At 44.1% G+C, this 20,000-nt stretch overlaps 3 protein-coding genes across 4 annotated transcripts in view; all 3 read left to right on the top strand.

Moving 5' to 3' along the window:
• The first annotated feature begins 2,036 nt into the window (after window positions 1–2,036).
• On the top strand, window positions 2,037–4,002 carry jun (Jun proto-oncogene, AP-1 transcription factor subunit). The gene has a single exon (XM_079220441.1). It carries the CDS (start codon window positions 2,325–2,327, stop codon window positions 3,285–3,287), a length of 963 nt encoding a protein of 320 aa, XP_079076567.1. The 5' UTR covers window positions 2,037–2,324; the 3' UTR covers window positions 3,288–4,002.
• A 2,593-nt stretch (window positions 4,003–6,595) lies between these two features.
• On the top strand, window positions 6,596–10,141 carry caiap (CARD- and ANK-containing Inflammasome Adaptor Protein; the record flags this gene model as incomplete). Its single annotated transcript, XM_079220835.1, has 4 exons — window positions 6,596–7,394; window positions 8,228–8,411; window positions 9,184–9,406; window positions 9,485–10,141. 4 exons carry the CDS (start codon window positions 6,596–6,598, stop codon window positions 10,139–10,141), a joined length of 1,863 nt encoding a protein of 620 aa, XP_079076961.1.
• A 7,695-nt stretch (window positions 10,142–17,836) lies between these two features.
• Window positions 17,837–20,000, top strand: part of faslg (Fas ligand (TNF superfamily, member 6)) — a 3,657-nt gene continuing 1,493 nt past the window's right edge. The window contains exons 1-4 of one of the 2 annotated variants that reach the window (XM_079221046.1): window positions 17,837–17,940; window positions 18,031–18,414; window positions 19,267–19,312; window positions 19,417–19,476. In XM_079221046.1, coding sequence (XP_079077172.1) covers window positions 18,127–18,414; window positions 19,267–19,312; window positions 19,417–19,476 — 394 coding nt within the window. In that variant the 5' untranslated portion in view covers window positions 17,837–17,940; window positions 18,031–18,126. Of the gene's footprint in view, window positions 18,415–19,266; window positions 19,313–19,416; window positions 19,477–20,000 lie in introns of both variants that reach the window. The other variant, XM_079221045.1, reaches the window with a different exon arrangement.

Genomic DNA, 20,000 nt, shown 5'->3' with positions numbered 1-20,000 from the left:
AGGTGCCTCTCTGAGCCAGCCAGCGCCGGGGGACTGATTTACTCGTCACACCGGGGGGACATATTTAGACGTTGTGTGCTGGAGATAGAAGGCGGTAAAGCTGGCGGGGCAGAAAATGACCCAGACAGTGGGAGTGTGGAGGACTAGAGGGGAACACGTGAGACTCCCCGGTTAACCTCCTGCCATTAAAGCAGACGTGATTTCTGACTGAGGGCCAGGGGACAATGGACTGCACTGCACTAATTACACACCCTGACACGGATAATAGGAAACGCGCTCGCTCTTTTATGAGGACGAACAGACGTCTGCAGATCTATCTTCAACAATTTGTAGTTGTAGCAGAAATAAAAGGTCTTAAATGCAGCTCCTCAGACGCAGTAAAAGCAAAAAGGTCCTCTTAAATGCGTCTGCTAATGACCGCAGGGAGGAAAGACGGCGAGGTAGCAAAGTACGTGACTCAATAAGACGGATTCAGGTAAAAAACACAGATTTAATGCATTTCTTATATTAAGAGTTATGTCTATGTTTATATTGACCTGCCCAGGTGTCACGTTTCAACTCCCACTCATCAAAACTGGTGTTTTGTGTATGTGTGCTGTGTGGGACCCGTTCTAGGGGACCGGACCACCAACCAGAGACCACCATGACGTCTCAGGCTGAGAGGCAGAATGACGCGTTCAGGACAGGAAGGTTTTTCCACCATGAGCGCACACGCGCGCGGAAAAATATATATAATTTGTTTTCACATGACAGTTTTCGTTCACTTTTTCCAAGTTTATGTGAGCTCTCAACTTTCTCCAGTTGTAACCCAGACAAATTACACCACGATCCAGCTGCGAGGATTTAGCACAGAATAGAACAGATTAGAAAATAAAACCAATAGAACAGAATCAAGTAGAATAGAACACTGCAGATTAGAAGAAATACAATAAACAGTGCAGATTAGAAAATAAGATCAATAGAACAGAATCAAACAGAATAGAATACTGTAGAATAGAATATAGTAGAGTAGAATAGAATAAAATAGAATAGAACACTGTAGAATAGAATACTGTTTTGTAATAGAGTACTGTAGAAGAATAGAATAGAATACTGTACAATAGAATAGAATAGAGTCGCACAAAATAGAATACAGCATAATAGAATATAGTAGAATAGAATAGAGTAAAATAGAACACTGTAGAATAGAATACTGTATACAAAATAAAAAAACTGGAAAATAGAATAGAGTAGAATAGAATGCTGTAGAATATAATAGAGTATAATATAATATAGAAAATAGAGTACTGTAGAATATAATAGAGTATAATAGAATAGAGTACTGTAAAAAATATATATAATATAATACTGTACAATAGAGTAGAATAAAATAGAATACTGCATGATAGAATATATATAATATAATCAAATAGAATGCTGTAGAAAAGATTAGAATGAAATAGAATAGAACAGAAAATATAATAATATCGAATAGAGTACCATATAATCTAAATGTGTGGAGGTAATTCTAAATTATTCATTTCATATCATATTTAATGCCAAATAAAAAATCTGTTTAATTTTTTAGAATTTATTTCGATGTATTTTTGGTTCATCAGTTGAGTTATGTGTTCTGGTTTTGTTGTATAAATTATTATTTTTTCTTTTCATAATTTCTTAAAGAAAACAGACGTACAGCAGCACTTGTCCCGCCACTGACAGTAAAGCGGGTAAACGAGAGATTCAAAAACAATACGTCATCCCACAATGCACCACGCTCACGCTCTGCTCTCTCGCTCTTCTTGCACACCATTACCTCATCCCACAATCCACCGCGAGACTGAGAATCCTCTGGGTGGTCGTCAAGGCAACGCGCCTTATCGGAGGGGGCTGGTCCTCCCCCAATCCGGCGACACGCCCCCCGAGCCAACCAGCCAATGGGAGAGCCCCATCGTGACATCATGGCTATTTTTAGAGAGGCGGCGGCAGCAGATAAGCTTTAGCCTCCACGCTGCCGGGCTCAGAGTGTACACACGCGCGCGCTGAGCAGAGCGAGACCCGCGGACGAACAGCGGCGCTGACGAGAGAAAAGTTAGGAGTCTATTTTTTTGGGGGACTCTTTTAAGTCTGGATACTTTATCGACAAGCTTCGTGAACGTTGTTACACAGAGAAGTAACCCGTCTCAACAGAAGTGCGCACTCCAAAGTTTGGAAGCGGCTTTTACGCACATTTGGAGACGTGCGTTTGTATTTTCCTCTCAGCTGAGAGAAGAAGAAGAAGAAGAAGAAGAGGAAACTAAAAGTTTCTTTTGCTGAAGACGTTTGTAGCTGGTGGTTCCTCTTCCATGTATGCCAAGATGGAAACTACTTTCTACGACGACTCCCTGAACGCGTTCTCCCAGCACGACGCCGCCGGCTTCGGCTACAGCAGCGCCAAAGTGCTGAAGCGCAACATGACGCTGAACCTCGCGGACCCGGCGGGCGCCCTGAAGCCTCACCTGCGCGCCATGAAGGCCGGCGACCTCCTCACGTCGCCCGACGTGGGCCTCCTGAAGCTGGCCTCCCCGGAGCTGGAGCGACTCATCATCCAGTCCAGCAACGGGCTCATCACCACCACGCCGACGCCGACGCAGTTCATGTGTCCCAAGAACGTGACGGACGAGCAGGAGGGGTTCGCCGAGGGGTTCGTCCGTGCGCTCGCGGAGCTCCACCACCAGCACATGCCGGGCACCACCACCACCACCACCACAGCCGGCGGGGTGAGCGTCACCTCGGCCCCGCAGACCGCCGCGCTGCCGCCGGTGTCGTCCGTCGCCTGTGCCGCCGTGTACAACAACAACGTGGCCATGCGCTCCGACTCGCCGGTTTACGAGGACTTGGACACTTTCAACCCGGCGCCGAGTTACACCGCCTCGGCTATGTCGTTCCCCGCCGCCGTCCCGCCGCAGCTCCCCATCTACGGGCAGCCGTCCCGGCACGTGGTGCTCAAGGAGGAGCCGCAGACCGTGCCGGAGATGCCGGGGGACACGCCTCCGATGTCCCCGATCGACATGGAGAACCAGGAGCGCATCAAGGCCGAGAGGAAGCGCATGAGGAACCGCGTCGCCGCGTCCAAGTGCCGGAAGAGGAAGCTGGAGCGGATCTCCCGGCTGGAGGACAAAGTCAAGAACCTCAAGTGCCAGAACTCTGAGCTCTCGTCCACCGCCAACATGCTGCGCGAGCAGGTGGCCCAGCTGAAGCAGAAGGTGATGAACCACGTCAACAGCGGCTGCCAGCTCATGTTGACGCAGCAGCTCCAGACCTTCTGAGGGGAGGCGGCGGCCGAGAGAGACGGAGAGAGGAAAGTAAAAGACTGTGGTTGAACGAAAACGGACGCGTCCTGTGAGAGTGAGAGTGGCGGCATCTCCCGAAACATCGTGGCGGGGTTTTGGGACGATGTGGCGCGACACCTGGCAGGACCGGGGTACTGAAGTGCCGCGCGCTCCCCCGGTGGCGCGCTCCCCCCCGGAGAGGGGCCCGGGACAGCGGCAGCAGCCATGAACACGAGTGCATCGTTTCGTGCTGTGTTTTTTTTTTTATTTATTTTTTTACTGGACTGACGTTTTCTTGATTTCTTTCTTTTTTGTTGTGGCTCCCAGCTCTGCATGGACCTTATCGTGACCATCAGGAGAGTGTCAGTATTAGAGGATGTTGAGAAGCTGCAATAGAGACTTGTCTTGCTGTGTAAAGCCTCGAGCTCTGAACGGCTGAACCGTTGTGACTGCTGCCTGACTTCTGAGTTCCAGAACAATGTACTTTTTATTTCTTGATTTGTAAGAAATTCAATTAGAAAAGCTTCAAGATTTCCTTGTTTTTTCTAAAGTTGCTTTAATGGGGTTTCACTCATTGTTATATGTATATAAGATCAACCTTGAGTACTTATGTTTACCATTTGTAATAAGAATACTGTATACATTTTTTTATGTTTTTAGTTTTCTGTTCACTTCAGAAACTAATCAATATTTAAGAAAATAAACCAAATGAAATGAAGCAACATTGCCTCTGTGTTCTTGTACGTGTGAAATTACAAAAGGGGGTGTGCCATGTCAGGAGCTCCAACAATAAAACATGTTGCAACATGTTGCAAGAGCTGGTACAGTTCCCAGCACCTCAAGGTAAATTCCATTAGTGCAGGTATTGATCCGGCTAAGTGACTGTTGTTCCAGGCCGAGGGAGAGCAGAGTCCGGCCCGTGTGGAGGTTGGAGATGCATCTCCACTTTATGTCTCGGCGGCACACAGAAATACACCTGAAGAGTATAAATGTTGTAAAAAAAAAGCTCCCGGCGGTGACACTCTGTCACCTGAGGGTTTGGCACATAATAAAAACAATCACATGTGATATTGCACCACACAGTTCCTCGGCACGACTTCCCGCCCTGTCGTGACTTCAGAAAGCCCCATGTCGACACAAATGCAGTGTATTGCAAGTGACACATTTCAAATCCATAAAAAACTCCAAACAATGAAAGTACTCTCAGTTTTGAGTGTATTCTGGATGCATTGCAGCCTATCGGATGCTTTGAATGTGTAAAACAAAGAAAGATAAGCAATCAAAATGTAAATAAAGGGCATATCTCCATATTGGAGACTGGCCTTTAAAACAAAGCTGTTAAAAAGTTAAACACATATGCAGCGTGTATATCTGTATACAACTGAGTATGAATGTCCACAGTAAGCGCAGCACCTGTTGTGAGCCTCGTTCCTGCATGCAGACTCTAATGGCAGCAGGTGAATGTGGAGGCACGTGGTCAGGTGTGGCCTTCAGAGCGTGAGTGAGTGTGTCCTGCTCGTGATGAACCACTAGAGGGCGACACAGACCGGACAGATGGGAATGAAAATGCAGCTTTATGAACACAGACCTGTCAGGATGTTTCCAAGAGTCAAAGAAACGGCACAGGTGAAGGATAACGTGATACAACATATATATATATATATATATATATATATATATATATATATATATATATATATAATTTTATTTTCACTGTCTCTTCTTCTTCTTCTTCTTTGGTGTGGATTTATTCAAATTCGTGACTAAACTATTCTTATCCTTATTCTCATACATACCTATTCTTTTTCTTATTCATATTTAAATTCCATATTTATTGCCAACCACAGTTGATTTGGGGCTCATTAACCAAGCCTATAATTGCATTGCACACCCAACAAAACACACAATTACAGCACAGTACTATATAATAATAATTACCCTAATGATTCCAACTCCTCTATAAATCTGCTTTAACCTGTTCTGATTTCATAAGCCTGGGGCAGCGGGACACCATTCCCGGAAAGCGAAGTCCCGCCCCCACCATATAAGGAGAGGGAGCGCTCGGAAGATCTACGTCACGTGACGTCACGTCACGGAGGAGGAGGAGGCGGGCATTACGGGAAGTGAGTCGAGTCTCTGCGTAAGACTGTGAGGTGATCACTAGACCTCCTGAAGGGCGAATCAATGAGAAGATCACAGAGGAGACTTTTGCTATTTTATGGGAAATTAATGGATAAATACAAATTCTAACAGAAGGAAATCGCATTGAAAGTCCAATATCTAAAATGCACCATAACTGTAGATCTCTGTATTTCCTGTATTATATTGTTTATTTAGCACGCACAGCGGAAAAAAACAACAATAAAAGAACAATATTAGTATTCCCACAACGGAGCACACATCTGCAATTAAACATCTCGTGACGTCATATTCATTAGGCTCCTGAACAGGTGCTTTTAATTCAATACTATGTTGTTTTTAGAGGAAAATATTACAGTTTATTTGTATTCCACTACATTTATTTGACATGTATAGTAAATTACTTTGCAGATTAGGATTTTGCAACAATATATAACCATGATGTTTCAATCTCTACCATTAAAACCCTTCTTATACCTGGTAACGCATCAGTAATAATAATGTATTTTAATTTTTAAAACTACTTGAAAAAGGAAAGCAAGCTTGTAAACATGTACAATTCTCTGGAGGATGAAGACAAAACAAAATGGATTACAAACATTAAAAAAATTAAAAGATAATGTTACAAGCAGTCACACATTCAATTACTTCAGTTTTCATCAAGCAGGATTTTGACTGCAGATCTTGTGTTTTTCGTGTTGTTTGCTGCTTCTTCCATCATTTGACACAAATAAATAAATAACCTGTTTGGTGTCAAATTTGGCACAATATCATAAATAAGTATTAGATATCTCACTGGCTTTTCGGAAAAAAAGTGTGATTGGATCGAGCTGAATGGGGTTACGCGGGGCAACCTCTGTATTTTCAATTCAATCTTTTCGTTTTTATTTTTATGTGGCGGCCGTTTAGAAGAAACATAGTTCAAGTACAAACCCCCATAATGATGTGTGACGGCCTTCATTACTGCAGAGAGGCTCGTGCTGAACTCACGCTGTTGGTCACATAATCTCTCCACGGGCCGGTTGAGCCGGACAGGTCTGCCTGTGCTCTGTTGCCATGGGGCGAGGTGCTTTCCCCGAGCAGTAAGCAACAACACACACGACCACGAGGCACAACAGGGACTTTGCCGAAGTGTGAAAGCTTTCCCAGCGTGACTAAAATGTTAAATGTGCTCAAAGGGTTTTAACGTGCCAACCTGCATCCACCCCTACGCCGTGGATGTGATCCGGGCCAAGAGGAGGGCTCTGGTCTACGGGATCTCGCGCACCGAGGACCTGCTGGGTCTCCTGGTCACGGAGGGGGTCATGACGGCCGCCAAGAGATCCATCGTCTTGACCTTCGGGACTCGCAAAGATCAAAACTCCAGGCTCCTGGACCACCTGGAGGCCGCGGGCGAAAGGGCGTGTCGGATCTTCTTCCACCCGTGTCTGATGCTGGCCGAGCCCGACCTCTACCGGCGGATCAAGACCTACGCCGGGGCGGACGGGCGTATCGGAGACGCCAGGAGGCAGCTGATCGGATATTTGCTGGAAAGAGACCAGGAGGGGATGGAGGACACGTCTGGTACGGAGAGGACTCGTCCTCCGTCCGCCGCTGAAGGAACAAAGAGATCTAGAAGGCCTGGACAGGAAGTCACGAGCCGCGAACCGGCACAAAGTGAACCAGAAAGTCTCGTCCACGAGGTCGCTTCAGACGGGGACGCGGTCCAGCCGGACGCGGACAAGCAGCACCCGGGTTGTGTGGAAGTCCTGGTGGAGGAGGAGGCCAAGCGGTCGGAGAGCCAGGACGCGTTTCTCCACGCCGACGCCAGAAACAGCCGCGAAAAGAGCGCTCTGTTTTATGCCGTTTCCAGGAAGGATGAAAAATCGGTGACCGTCCTTCTGGACGCGGGCGCTAAAGTGGACAAAGATGTTATAAATGAGGCCATTAGGCTCAATGCCGAATCTGTTCTCCGTCTGCTGCTCGGTGAGTCTTCTCACCTGCGGAATGCATACGACATCGTCGCATTTAGTGGAATATGTTAATTAATAAGGTGTTTTCTTAAAAATAAACAAGAAACCTGTTTTCGTTACCTTCGAGTGAGCCTTTTATAAACATACTGAGCGGGTTTCCTTCACGGAGCCGGCCGCCATGTTTCTACAGTAGCCCAGAACGGACAAAACAACCTTTCCGGCTCCACCCACAGGGGGGCGCTGAAAACAACAACACAGGAAACCTCTGTTGGTCTTGAGGAGCTGCTGCATTTATCTCTACTGCAACTCCCACTTTACATTCACATGAAATCCTCAGCACTAAACTAACTCTCTCTCTCTCTCTCTCTCTCTCTCTCCCTCTCTCTCTCTCTCTCTCTCTCTGGCTCTAAAATTGGGCCAATCACGTATTTTTACGTCGACTTGCAATATCCATCTCGCCACTAGATGGCGCCAGATCCCACCTTTGCTACATCATCATGGATTCTTTCTTTTTTTTAATGTTAGAAGGAAGCTGTGAACAAACAAGCTGTCACTATATATATATATATATATATATATATATATATATATATATATATATATATATATATATATGTTTAGTTTTCTGAAGCCGTTTTTTTTACCTCAGCAAACAATATTTGAGATCTATTTAATTAACCTTGATTCAGAGTACTGAAGCTCGCTTTAATCCACCTTCTATTGAGCATTGTGTTTTTATGACAATGTGCTGTCTGGATGTGATGTGTTGGGTTTTTAATGTGCACTTTTTTTAATAGCAGATTTTTCACATGCAAACTGTAGACATTAACATGTTTTATATTCCAGATAACCCCAGAGGAGCTGTGAGTGAAGAGGCCCTAGGTTCTGCCCTCTTCTCCGCTGTTAAACAGAACCGTGACGGAGTGGTAACCGCTCTCATCGACAGAGGAGCGAACGTAAACCAGTTAGACCAACTGGGCTACACTCCCCTGCTGTGGTCAGCTGAGCTGGGCCACGCCGAGGTCTTCAGGTAAGAGTCAGTGACTTTAAAGCTGCTCACATCGCTGACTGCTCCACTGATATCTTACTCTACCACCAGGGGGCACTACGGAATGATATTGCTCATGTTTACACATTGTGGCTTTAAATTGTGCATGTGACAAACCATGACGTGTGTTGTATACAACAGAACATTGAATATAATCAAATCAACACACACACAGGACATGCACAATGACACACATGTTTGTGGTTTTATCTCCATATTCTTGCTCCTATATTACATTCAGTATATTTTATATGTCCATGACTGCAGCTCTTTGTTGTCTGATTGTGTCTTTAGTCCAATAGGATGTTGTTGCTCAATTGCAACTAAGTCCGTATTTACTTGAGTCAGTCCTTCTGTATTTAAAGGTGGTCAGCGACATTGGAGAAACAACAGTAAGCTATAGAGATTGCTAAAAAACAACCCAGCCTAGCATTGCCAACTTCCTTCCACTGAAAGTATAGCTATAGCAGCATTTAGCTCCAAAAGTCGCTAAATCTGCCGCGAAAGTTGCAAAGTCGGCAACACTGAAGCCCCTCCCCCAAAATTATGACTATGAACGTAAACGCAAATAAACGGCTCATTCCAAGGTAATAAAAACACAACATTTCTTATTTTCAGTTGAATATTCACGAAAAAATCCCACATTTTCTTCATATTCATTTTAATTTCTAACAATAGATTCCCTAGATGCTACACACTGTACCTTTAAGTATCTGTGTATCTTAAATAGTGACCTTTCTTCTTCTCATTTCAGAGCGCTGGTAGCAAAACAGGCCAAACTGGATGCCACTTTACCCGACCTCTCCTCGGCGTTGCACCTGGCCGTCCGCAGTGGCAGTGAGCCCATAGTGCAGACGCTGCTGGGAACAGGACTGGACCCCAACACTGCTGGAGCTAAAGCCCAAACCGCTCTGCACATGGCCGCTCAGTGCAACAGGCCAGAGCTAGTTGGTCTGTTGTTGAGAGCTGGAGCGCAGGTAATTACCAGTGTCCATGTTGTGGCTTTGTTCTTGTACATGTCTGGGGATGATGGGAGTTGTGTGTGGTTTCTTCAGGTAGATGCAGTCGGCCAGGATGGGCTGACCCCTCTGCACGTAGCCAGCCAGCAGGGCCACGCAGACCCAGTGGTGCAGCTTCTTCAGGCTGAGGCCGACCCAGGAGTCAGAGACCGGCTGGGCAGGACCGCCTTGCACTGGGCGGCCTCTTCCCCGGGAGGAGGCGGCGCCGTGACCTCGCTGCTGTCCCACAAGGCCAACGGAGGCGCCAAAGACATGGACGGCGCCACCGCTCTCCATTACGCCGCGGCCGCCGGGCACGCCAGCGTGGTTTCAGCTCTTCTACGCTTCACCAACAACAAGGGGACGGAGGAGAGGAACGCGCGGAGGAGGACGCCGCTCCACGTGGCGGCCGAGAGGGGCCACGGCGGCGCGGCGGCGCTGCTGCTGGAGGCCGGGGCAAAGGTCAACGGCACGGATCACAGCAAGGACACGCCTCTGCACTGTGCGGCGCGGGGCGGACACCGGGAGGTGGCGAGGACGCTCGTGAACTGGGGTCGAGGCGGCCACGTGGGCCGGCGCGGGGAGGAGAAGGTGAACCTGTGGGCGACCAACAACGTGGGGAAGACGCCGCTGCAGGTGGCGGAGAGCGGAGACTCGCCAGAACACGAGAGCGTCGCTACTTTCCTCATGAGGAAGATGTTTCTGATCAAGTGAAGGGAGAGACGTTAAGAGACAGGAGCTGAAAACATGAAGCTAGCTTCAAGCTACGAAGAGGAGTCCCTTTAGAAAACCTCTCATTTTCTGGGCCCGGGCCTCCCAATCTTCTCTCTGATGGTCTGGTTTGCGTATATAGTTCATATAAATGTATATAGAGGCATCTAAATACATTGAGACAGTTTAATAACCTGTTCAAAGTTCCTCACAGTAACTGTAATGATCTTTTTATCTGTTAAATAATGTATTCAATCACATATCAAAATGTGCATCAAAGCCTATGAAAGGTTTTGAGAACATGTTTTTGTGTGTGCATGAATTAGCGAAATAAATAATGCAGAAATAAAAGCATGATTTCCTGTAATACTTGTTTGGACATATAATAATAAGTCCGCATAGGTGTTTGTTTTATAGGGTTTTTATCTTTGGTTACAAAGCAAATAATGTCCCATGTCCAACACGCTCATTGTCAATAAAGTTGTTTCTTGTTACACTGAAAACTCAGTTCTGAACCAGCCCTCCATGAAAGAATACTGTTCTCTATTTGGGTCATTGTAAATTAGTCATGTAGCTCATAAATAACTTGTCGACATGCCGTGTTTTTAAATTGAATTTGTAAAACTACTTGCTGGATGATTAAAGGCAGATGAAGGTGTGACTGCTGGTGATTCACATCTGCCATGTGAAGTGCTTCTTCCTGTATGAGTGTGTCCGTGTGGCCGACAGCAAAACCAAAACCAACGGAGACCCAAAAATGACACGGTGGGATTTTTTTGTTTCCTCACTGATGCAACATTTGCAGTTCTTAGTAATTAGTTTGCATCATTGTTGCATCACTTTTCCTTTGCCGTTGTGTTAAATCATTACTCGTCATTGTCATAACAATTAAATCGCCAAATATCGATGATATTATGTCAAACATGTTTTGAGCAGAACCATGGAACATGAATATCTCCGTGAAATCCCAAATCCAGAAGGCAACTTAATGTAAAATACTTGATCTTGTATGTTGACTTCATTCCCGACTCAGGAGAGTTTCATGGACATGCACCTCAGTGGTCTGTTATAAACTAGCGTATGAGGCATTTTTAGATCATTAGGTGTTTTATTAATGTACTAAAATATTTTTGAGGTAAAAGGATCAAAGATATATCTTTATTTATTTATTTCCGCAAAAAAATGATGTAACTATTTCAAAATGAATCAGTTTATTTATCATTTAAAGACAGAATAATTCATTTTACATTGTAAAGTTTAGTTGCCCAAGAAGAAGATCCTCAACGATGTTTTGGGAACGCTTGAAGACATTAAACATATTCAAAATATCTATTGAACATAAATCAGAATCATGTTGTGAAATTAAATGAAGAAAGTCATTTTCAGAGATTGCTACACCTTTAAAAAACCTTTTAAAAAAACTTCTTTTAAGAAGCCATTCCGATAATCAATATATATAAAAAAAAACGTATAATAAAATATAAGATTTGCTCTATTCAAAAGCCAGAAAAACTATTAAAACCATTTCATATTGTGCACATTTAATGTAATATCAGACATTTCAGCCATGGATTGACTGAACGAGCCCAGGGGCCCAAAATATCAGCAGCCTTCACTGACTACAAGTAACGCCAAGAGACATTTCCAACCAGGAAGAGGCTAAAAAAGAGCACAAAGAAATATATAACGACTACAAAGAGACACAAAATGACTACAAAGAGATGTAAAAAGCTACAAAATGACACAAAGAGATGCAAAATGACTACATAGAGATGTAAAAAGCTACAAAATGACACAAAGAGATGCAAAATGACTACATAGAGATGTAAAAAGCTACAAAATGACACAAAGAGATGCAAAATGACTACATAGAGATGTAAAAAGCTACAAAATGACACAAAGAGATGCAAAATGACTACATAGAGATGCAAAATGACTACATAGAGATGTAAAATGACTACATAGAGATGTAAAATGACTACATAGAGATGTAAAATGACTACATAGAGATGTAAAAAGCTACAAAATGACACAAAGAGATGCAAAATGACTACATAGAGATGCAAAATGACTACATAGAGATGTAAAATGACTACATAGAGATGTAAAATGACTACATAGAGATGTAAAAAGCTACAAAATGACACAAAGAGACATTTCCAACCAGGAAGAGGCTGAAAATAAAAATAAAAAATATATATATATATATATATATATATATATATATATATATATATATATATATATATATATATATTACGACTAAGAGCCACACAAATACTACAAAGAGACACAAAACGACTACAACAGACTTCTGTGTCATAACCTGCCCACCCGTTACAAAAAGAGAAGCCTTCTGAGAGCGAACAGAAGGAAATCACAACCACAAGATAGTTTTGAACTCCTTCAGAAGATGAAGCTGTTTCCATACCAGCTGGCAGGACTTTCTAAATGAAGCTATTTGTTTCAATTTTAATAAATAATTCGCGCTTTGCTCCATATTTGTGGATGGTTGTGTCTAGTTTTCTGTAAATTGATGGATAAATAAATGTATTAGAGTATATTTTAAGGTTTTGAACGGTTATCTCTGTTTATTTTTTTAAAACCCTTAAAATCTTTTTTGTTTCTGGCTCTTCTTTTTACAGGTTTTTGATCTGCATAGTTTTAGGGGTCTTAAAGGGTAAGAGGAAGAATATGCAGACCACACAGGAAGGGCTTGAACTCACAAGAGAGAAGAAATAGACTTTGTCAGTGTGAACATGTTTCATCTTGTGCACTTTGTTTCTTTACAGGTTTTTGCAACTTCTGTCTGATCTTCTTTTTCTCTTTGTTCTTCTCGTTAGATTGACTAGTTTAGCAGCTTAAAATCGTATTTTTCATGCTTTTGTTATTACTTTGAGTGTTTAAGTCTGCAGGCTGTTGACCTTGACCTGCACATGACGTATTAGACAGTTTACCTGCTTTATTAAGGATTTTAAGGCTGTAAATCAAAACTGGTATATTTGAAATCCCTTAAAAGGTATTTTAAAGTGTACAAAGTAACATCAGGTAACTTTGATTTTTACCTGAAAGGACCTCAATCTATTAATAAAGACACATTTCAGGTAAATTAATGAAAAATCATGTTTGAACAAACAGCAGCAACAATACATAAAACGTCATGCATCCACTCCACACAATAAAAACATGAATGGGTTTACAGCTGCACGTGCAATGACGTCGGGAGTTGCGCTCGCTGCATGTCACGTGACGGCTGCTGTACGTCACGTGACATTGTGTTCGTATGAGCCGCCGCAGCCTTGCAGGATCTCTCTCTCTCGTAACTAAAGTTTAAATGGCGCGGAACCAGGAGAAGCAGCAAGGGAAGCTGAACAGACTGTGGCTCCAGAAGGAGAGAGACGGTGAGCAGCTGTTTGATAACAACACCCTGTTGTGCTGCCAGCTAGCTTAAACTGTGCTAGCTTAAATTGTGCTAGCTTAAATTGTGCTAGCTTAAACTGAGAGCTAGCTAACTCACTGGTTTCAATGAAGGAGACAACTCAGGTTCTACTTAATCATCTGATTCAGGGGAGCCTTTCTTTATGGTGTGACGTCAACAGCATGCATTAAGTTTAGTTTTAGCATATATCGACTCCATTACTCGATTCGTGCACATCTTCAAACTCTACTTTCCTTCTGATCTCAGCTTCACATCTGGGAAGTTTCATGACTGCATCTTGCACGGTTGCAGTCTCAACATCTGTCCACAGACAGACAGACAGAGAGACAGACAGACAGAGAGACAGACAGAGAGACAGACAACTCAAAACTGCCTCTGTGATAGTCCTCTGCTACAGTCGGTGTCTGCAGAACCACATTTTGTCAAATTAACACACAAGACAGACTCACAAGCTGAGATTCTCTCGGTTCACACACAATTAAAACTTTGTCTCTATCAAAAAACGTTTCAAAGTTATTTAATATTCCGCTTTAGATGCTTACAGAATAAATACTGAGCTCCTCAAGACGTCTAAACTAATGTTTTCTCTTGAAATGTATAATTTACAGAGGGACGCCTCAAGGATGTGCATGAGCGGAGACCCAAGCTGGTAAAGACAAAGTATTACATTGTCCTTGATAGTTGTTATTAACTTTGACTTGGTCCAGTTTGTTTCAGCCGTCCCTTCTTCTTTCTGTTGCAGTCTACTCTTAATTCAGTCTCCTCTGTGAAAAAGTGGATCCCCAGCATCAAGAAGGAACTAGAGTATTATCTGCAGGTGAGTGTATCGTTGGCAATGTGGGGAAAAACTTCCACAGAGATGTTTTTTTTTTTTCTGTCTGAAGTTGAAATATCCGATTTTGTCTTTTCCCTCTCAGCAATCGCAGCTGTCTCATTACCCCGAGAGGAAGATCGCTGAGTTCCAGCTGCAGATGGAGGCTTTGGAAAGAGAGTACAAGAGATTCATCACCAAGCTACGCGTGCTGGACCCCGCCTGCAAACACAAGCCGTGGACCCCGCGGGGGTACTGCAAGAGAGCCGGCACACGGGGCCCTCCGACCACCGGTACGCGTGACTAAAGCTCTCGCGTTTGTGCTCATATTTTTAATCATCATGTTTTGACTTTTTTTGTATTTTTTATATAGTATATACTTTATTGATGAGTATGCACAATATGACATGGAAGGATCTTTTTTATTTTTATTTTGTGTACGTGTTAATCAGTTTACAATAGTAAGGAAGAAAATAACAGGAAAGTAAAGCAAACAAACCAAGTAAAGTAAAAAATATGAGGAAATACAAATGTTTTGACTCTTTTTAAAGAATAGTTCATTAAATAATTCGTTCCTCAGGGCAGCACAGATCTGTTTCCAGGTTTAACTCGGTTAAATATTCCCACGAAGAAGTAGAAAGAAATGTGAACGCAGCAATCGTTGGAGTTACACTTTCTGTTCACATTTCAGGAGCGATGCATACATGCATAAAACCCTTTTACTCAAACTGAAATGATTATTATTAAAATGTCATTTGCAGATTTGGTGTTCACATTTTTTCAGCCTTTTTCTATAGGAGTCAGTCAGAAAAGCAACTTTTGATTTAGTATTCGAATTAGTTTCTTTCTAAAAAAAAGGAAACCAGATATATTTACAAATATTGAAGGCAGTAGACTCCTCTGGCCAGGTGACTGTAGGAATACTGTAATAATATGACGGTAGTTTCCAGAACCGTTCAGAAGTCTTAATAACCAGGCGGCTTCAGTCTACAAGCACCATTTAGCTCTTTAAGTCCATTACATATCTCACTGTAGGGCTGTGCAATAAATCACATTTTTGTAATGTTTACGATTTTAGCTTCAAGCGATTATGAAAACAAGATAATACAGATGATTTGCCTTGTCATCAATATTTATATTTATACAACCAATGTGCTCGTGATTAAATTGTTGCACAAAGTTCTTCTCACCACTAACCTCTTAGCTTTTCTCTCACAGTGCACCACTTAATGCACAATGTTAAGTCAGTGAGTAACCGGGTTGAATAATCTCCATATTGACTGAACGCTGCGTTAAAGCTCACCTCTCATCCCTCTGTGCGTCTTCCCTCTCATTCACAGTGAAGCTCCCTCGGCCCTGCGAGTCACATGACGGCAGCAGTCGGAGTGACTCGACCAGGACGGGATGTCACGAACCCTCGGCTCCTGAGAGAACGTCACCTCTCGGGTTTCAAACCCTCGTCCCCGCCAACCCAGACTCAAAAAGCTCAGAGGCCGTCTGTGCGGACCAAGACCGGCCCCTCTCCTTTGACCCCGCGAGGCTGGCGGTGGCCACCGCCGCGTTCAGGAGGCCGCCGCCGCCGCTCGGCTCCTCTCAGACGAGCAGCCTCGCCCAGGTGCTGCAGGCGGGCCTGCCCAACCTGAGCAACGCCTCTTCGGTGAGGACGACGTTCTTAACCCGGAGCGAGGACGCACCGAGCGACGGCGGCGCCGCGATGGGGTCCGTCGGCGGACAGAAAGCCGTCGGCCAGCACCCTAAGTCCGACACTCGGACAACGGAGCAGAGGGCGGGTCACGTCCTGGGACTGGAGTGTTACTCTTCCTCTGATGAGGAGCGTGACACGTGACGGTGCACATCTTTTCTACGCTTTGGATGCTTTGTATTTGTTCAAAAGCGTCCCAATGCTATGCTACGTTCACACCAAAAGCGTTGCGAATTTTCGCGTCTGTGCATTGACTTTGCATGTAATCTACTAACGCAGCATAAGTGATGTCATATGAACATTTTTCTATTAGATACGAGGACTATGGATCACTCTCGATTTGTAAAAACAAAAATAGAATGAACGGAATACCGAAAAGCTGATTTTATTAAAACCCCGCACACAAGACCTGCGTAAAGGAAAAGGATGTGTGCAAGAAAAAAGACATGAGTAATGTCATTTTATTTCAGGTTGACAACTTCATTGTAATTCTTAGGTGCTACTCAATTTGTGCAATCAGTCATCGCGACCACATCGACCTCCGCTGTGCGACAGAGGAGAGAGAGAGACTCCGTGGGAAACAGACAGTAATCGACAGAGATGTTTGCTGACTCAGTGATTCATTTGAGTCTCCTTTCCTTTTGCTGCGTGAACTGGAACGGCAGCAATGAACACGACCTGGTTAAGCCCCACAACCCCACCCTCCCACCTAACCCACCCTGTGCCGCCGCTGCCGCTGCTGTTGCGAGGACCGCCTGACACTTCTGGGAAACCGACTCATCAGCTTGTAGCCTGCAGACGCCCTGTGCCATTTATGGTCGAGTTTGACGTGATTACCCTCTTTTAGTTGGAGCTCTGCGTGCACACGGTGGGTTTCCCTTTGTCTCTGCAGGGGCCCGAGAGAGAGGAAATGAAACCTTTGCAACAGTGGACAGAGCAGAGGCCCCAAACACACACAACAAAAATGACAATCAAACTTTTACACGGCATTCAAGATTGACTTTGTGTCGTCACTGCTGCAGAAACTGGGCGCTGCTTAATTCATGCAATGAGTTGCATCATTGACGTCAGAAAGATCCCCTTCATCAAGGCCCACTAAATAGTGCTAATAAATATGTGAGCAGATATTTTTTGCAAGATTAACCGAAATGATGTCTGATGGAAAGCGTTGCAACCGCAGCGATGGTGCTGCGTAGTCGCTGCGTAGTCACTCTGTTTGCTATGAAACGAACCCTACGGTGGCAGAAAGACCACAGGAGCGAAGAGGAGAAGCGCGCTGCGTTTCCAGTAATCTCATCTGTGAGGTATTGGTTTGGGGTTAATTCTCACCCCTGTAAAAGTATCGCTGTCTCTCGCTACCAGCTTTTCAAAAGCAGGGAAGCTGAGGCTGGGGCGCATTTCCTTTTCATGTGGCAGCAGCATCTTCCCACCAAGAATACGCCGTGTCACTGTTTACTAACACGCTTATAAGCCTCTTAAACACTGATTGCATGATCATAATAATATGAATACATATTCAGGGCATGCTTCAGATGTGACAGAGAGGAAAATACAACCCCAGCAGCATTACAAAGTATGTTAATGGCCTACAAAGACAGGTGTTTCATAATCTTTCCTTTCTTCGAATTTGTGAAAAGGTTTCTTTTGTGACTTTGTGGTGGGGGGGTCAGCTGAAACCTCCAGCTTCCTCTCCCTTCAGGCTGAGCTGTTTGTCTTGACGCTCAGAAGTTGAACCAGGAAGCACACGAAAGACGCAAAACTGTGTGATAAAGCTGGACGAAGTTGTGCGGTTTTATGGTAATCTCATGCAGCGAGGAGGAGAGAGATGAGTTGAAGGTTTCTTGGTTTGTGTAAGTTAACGTGCACTCAGTCCTGTGTGCGTGTGGGAGGAGTTTGTGGCTGAATGCCTTGACAGCTGATTTTTTTTTTTTTTCTTAAAGATCGAAGTTCTCAGACCAAGGTGCACACCTCATTCGTGCAGAGGCAACAGATGCACACAGCAGTTTGTCTCTCACGGCAGGACCAGGACCTGCATCATGAGCTGTGACCAGCAGAGCTACCCGTTCCCGCAGGTGTTCCTCGTGGACGGCGGCCCGCAGAACTCCGGCCAGCAGCCGAGCCTCGTGCCCTGCTGGTCCTCCTTCCCGCCGGCCCAGGAGAGGACGAGGGCCCGCGGGAAGAGCCGGGGCTGCATGGGAGTCAGCCCCGGCGTGGCCCTCATCGTGCTGATGCTCTTCCTGCTCGTGTTCGCGGCCCTGGGGTTCGAAGCCTACCAGATCCACAACATGCAGGCGGAGCTGAGGGGGATGAGGGAGATGAGGAAGGTGAGGATGCGATGCATATGGGAGCGACTGCAGAGAGAGTGTGTGTGTGTGTGTGTGTGTGTGTGTGTGTGTGTGCACTAGCATGCACTTGGGCCACAACAACCTCACGCCAAAGACGCTCTATAAAAATGATGAAGCAACAGAAGGTCAAGAGTTAGAGAAGTGGAGCTGCAGATTTTAATCCATTAGTTGTAAACTATTAAATTAATCTGAAACTTTTTTTTTTATATATATATATATAATCTGAGTAATTTTTTTAGGGACAAAAGTCAAAATGATTTGATTCAAGCTTCTTAAATGTGAATATTTTCTGGTTTCTTTACTGACTCACTTAGATCACAAGATGTTACGTCTCGATTAATTGAGGAAATAATCAATAATTTGCAATTAAGTAATGGTTGCCGCGAAATAATGTAAATATTATTATCATTACTTTGTGTAGAAAATCTCTCCTTGTGCAGTTTAATGGGGACAAATGCTGCAAAAACTAAAAAAGGTGCGACCTCTCTCACCTTTGCAAAGAAGAGGAGGAGGTGATCGAAAGGTGTCAGGTGGGAGAGTGGAAAAGAAAGCTGGAAAGTTAGCGCTGCAAAAGATTTAAATTGCCATCATTTGAATAGTTAATTTACCTCACCTCTCACTCTGACATTTAAAAACGCTAAGCAAGAACTTAATCGTTCCATCTGTGGTCACCGGTCCAGCGAGACAGGATTTCCTCCTTCTGAAGGGCTGTGAGGACTTCTAGAAGAAAGTGTGTGTGTGTGTGTGTGTGTGTGTGTGTGTGTGTGTGTGTGTGTGTGTGTGTGTGTGAGATGTGGTAATGAGATTTCTCTGTTTCTCTTCTCGCTGAAGGTTACGACGTCCGTGGCTGAGTTCAATGCGCCTCAGAAGCAGATCGGTAAATACAAATATAACCACACTTGTTGTTATTCCCAACTAAGTGAGAATGTTCCCAGTGAAGGAAGTCAAGAGAGGAGATGTGACTCTGATCTCATGTTTCAGCGCACGAACCTGAGATGAACCGAGAAGACAAAAAGGACCCACCTGCAGCGCACCTGATAGGTGAGATGATGATACAATAAATGCACTCTTACTACTTACTTACTCTCTTATTCTTACTTATTCTCTTACTTACTATCTTACATAATCTCTTACTTTACCCTCTTTCTTCCTTACCCTCTTACTCTTCCTTGCTCTCTTTCTTACTTACTCTCTTTCTTCCTTACTCTCTTAATCTTCCTTACTCTCTTAATCTTCCTTACTCTTTCTTCCTTACTCTCTTTCTTCCTTACTCTCTTTCTTCCTTACTCTCTTTCTTCCTTACTCTCTTTCTTCCTTACTCTTTCTTCCTTACTCCCCTACTTAGTTTCTTCCTTACTCTCTTTCTTCCTTACTCTCTTTCTTCCTTAGTCTCTTACTTAGTCTCTTACTTAGTCTCTTTCTTCCTTACTCTCTCTCTTACTTAGTCTCTTACTTAGTCTCTTACTTACTCTCTTTCTTCCTTACTCTCTTTCTTCCTTAGTCTCTTACTTAGTCTCTTACTTAGTCTCTTTCTTCCTTACTCTCTCTCTTACTTACTCTCTTAC

This window comes from Taurulus bubalis, assembly GCF_910589615.1.
Source record: "Taurulus bubalis genome assembly, chromosome: 7".
Lineage (NCBI taxonomy): Eukaryota > Metazoa > Chordata > Actinopteri > Perciformes > Cottidae > Taurulus > Taurulus bubalis.
This window is presented reverse-complemented; position numbering and strand designations above follow the sequence as displayed.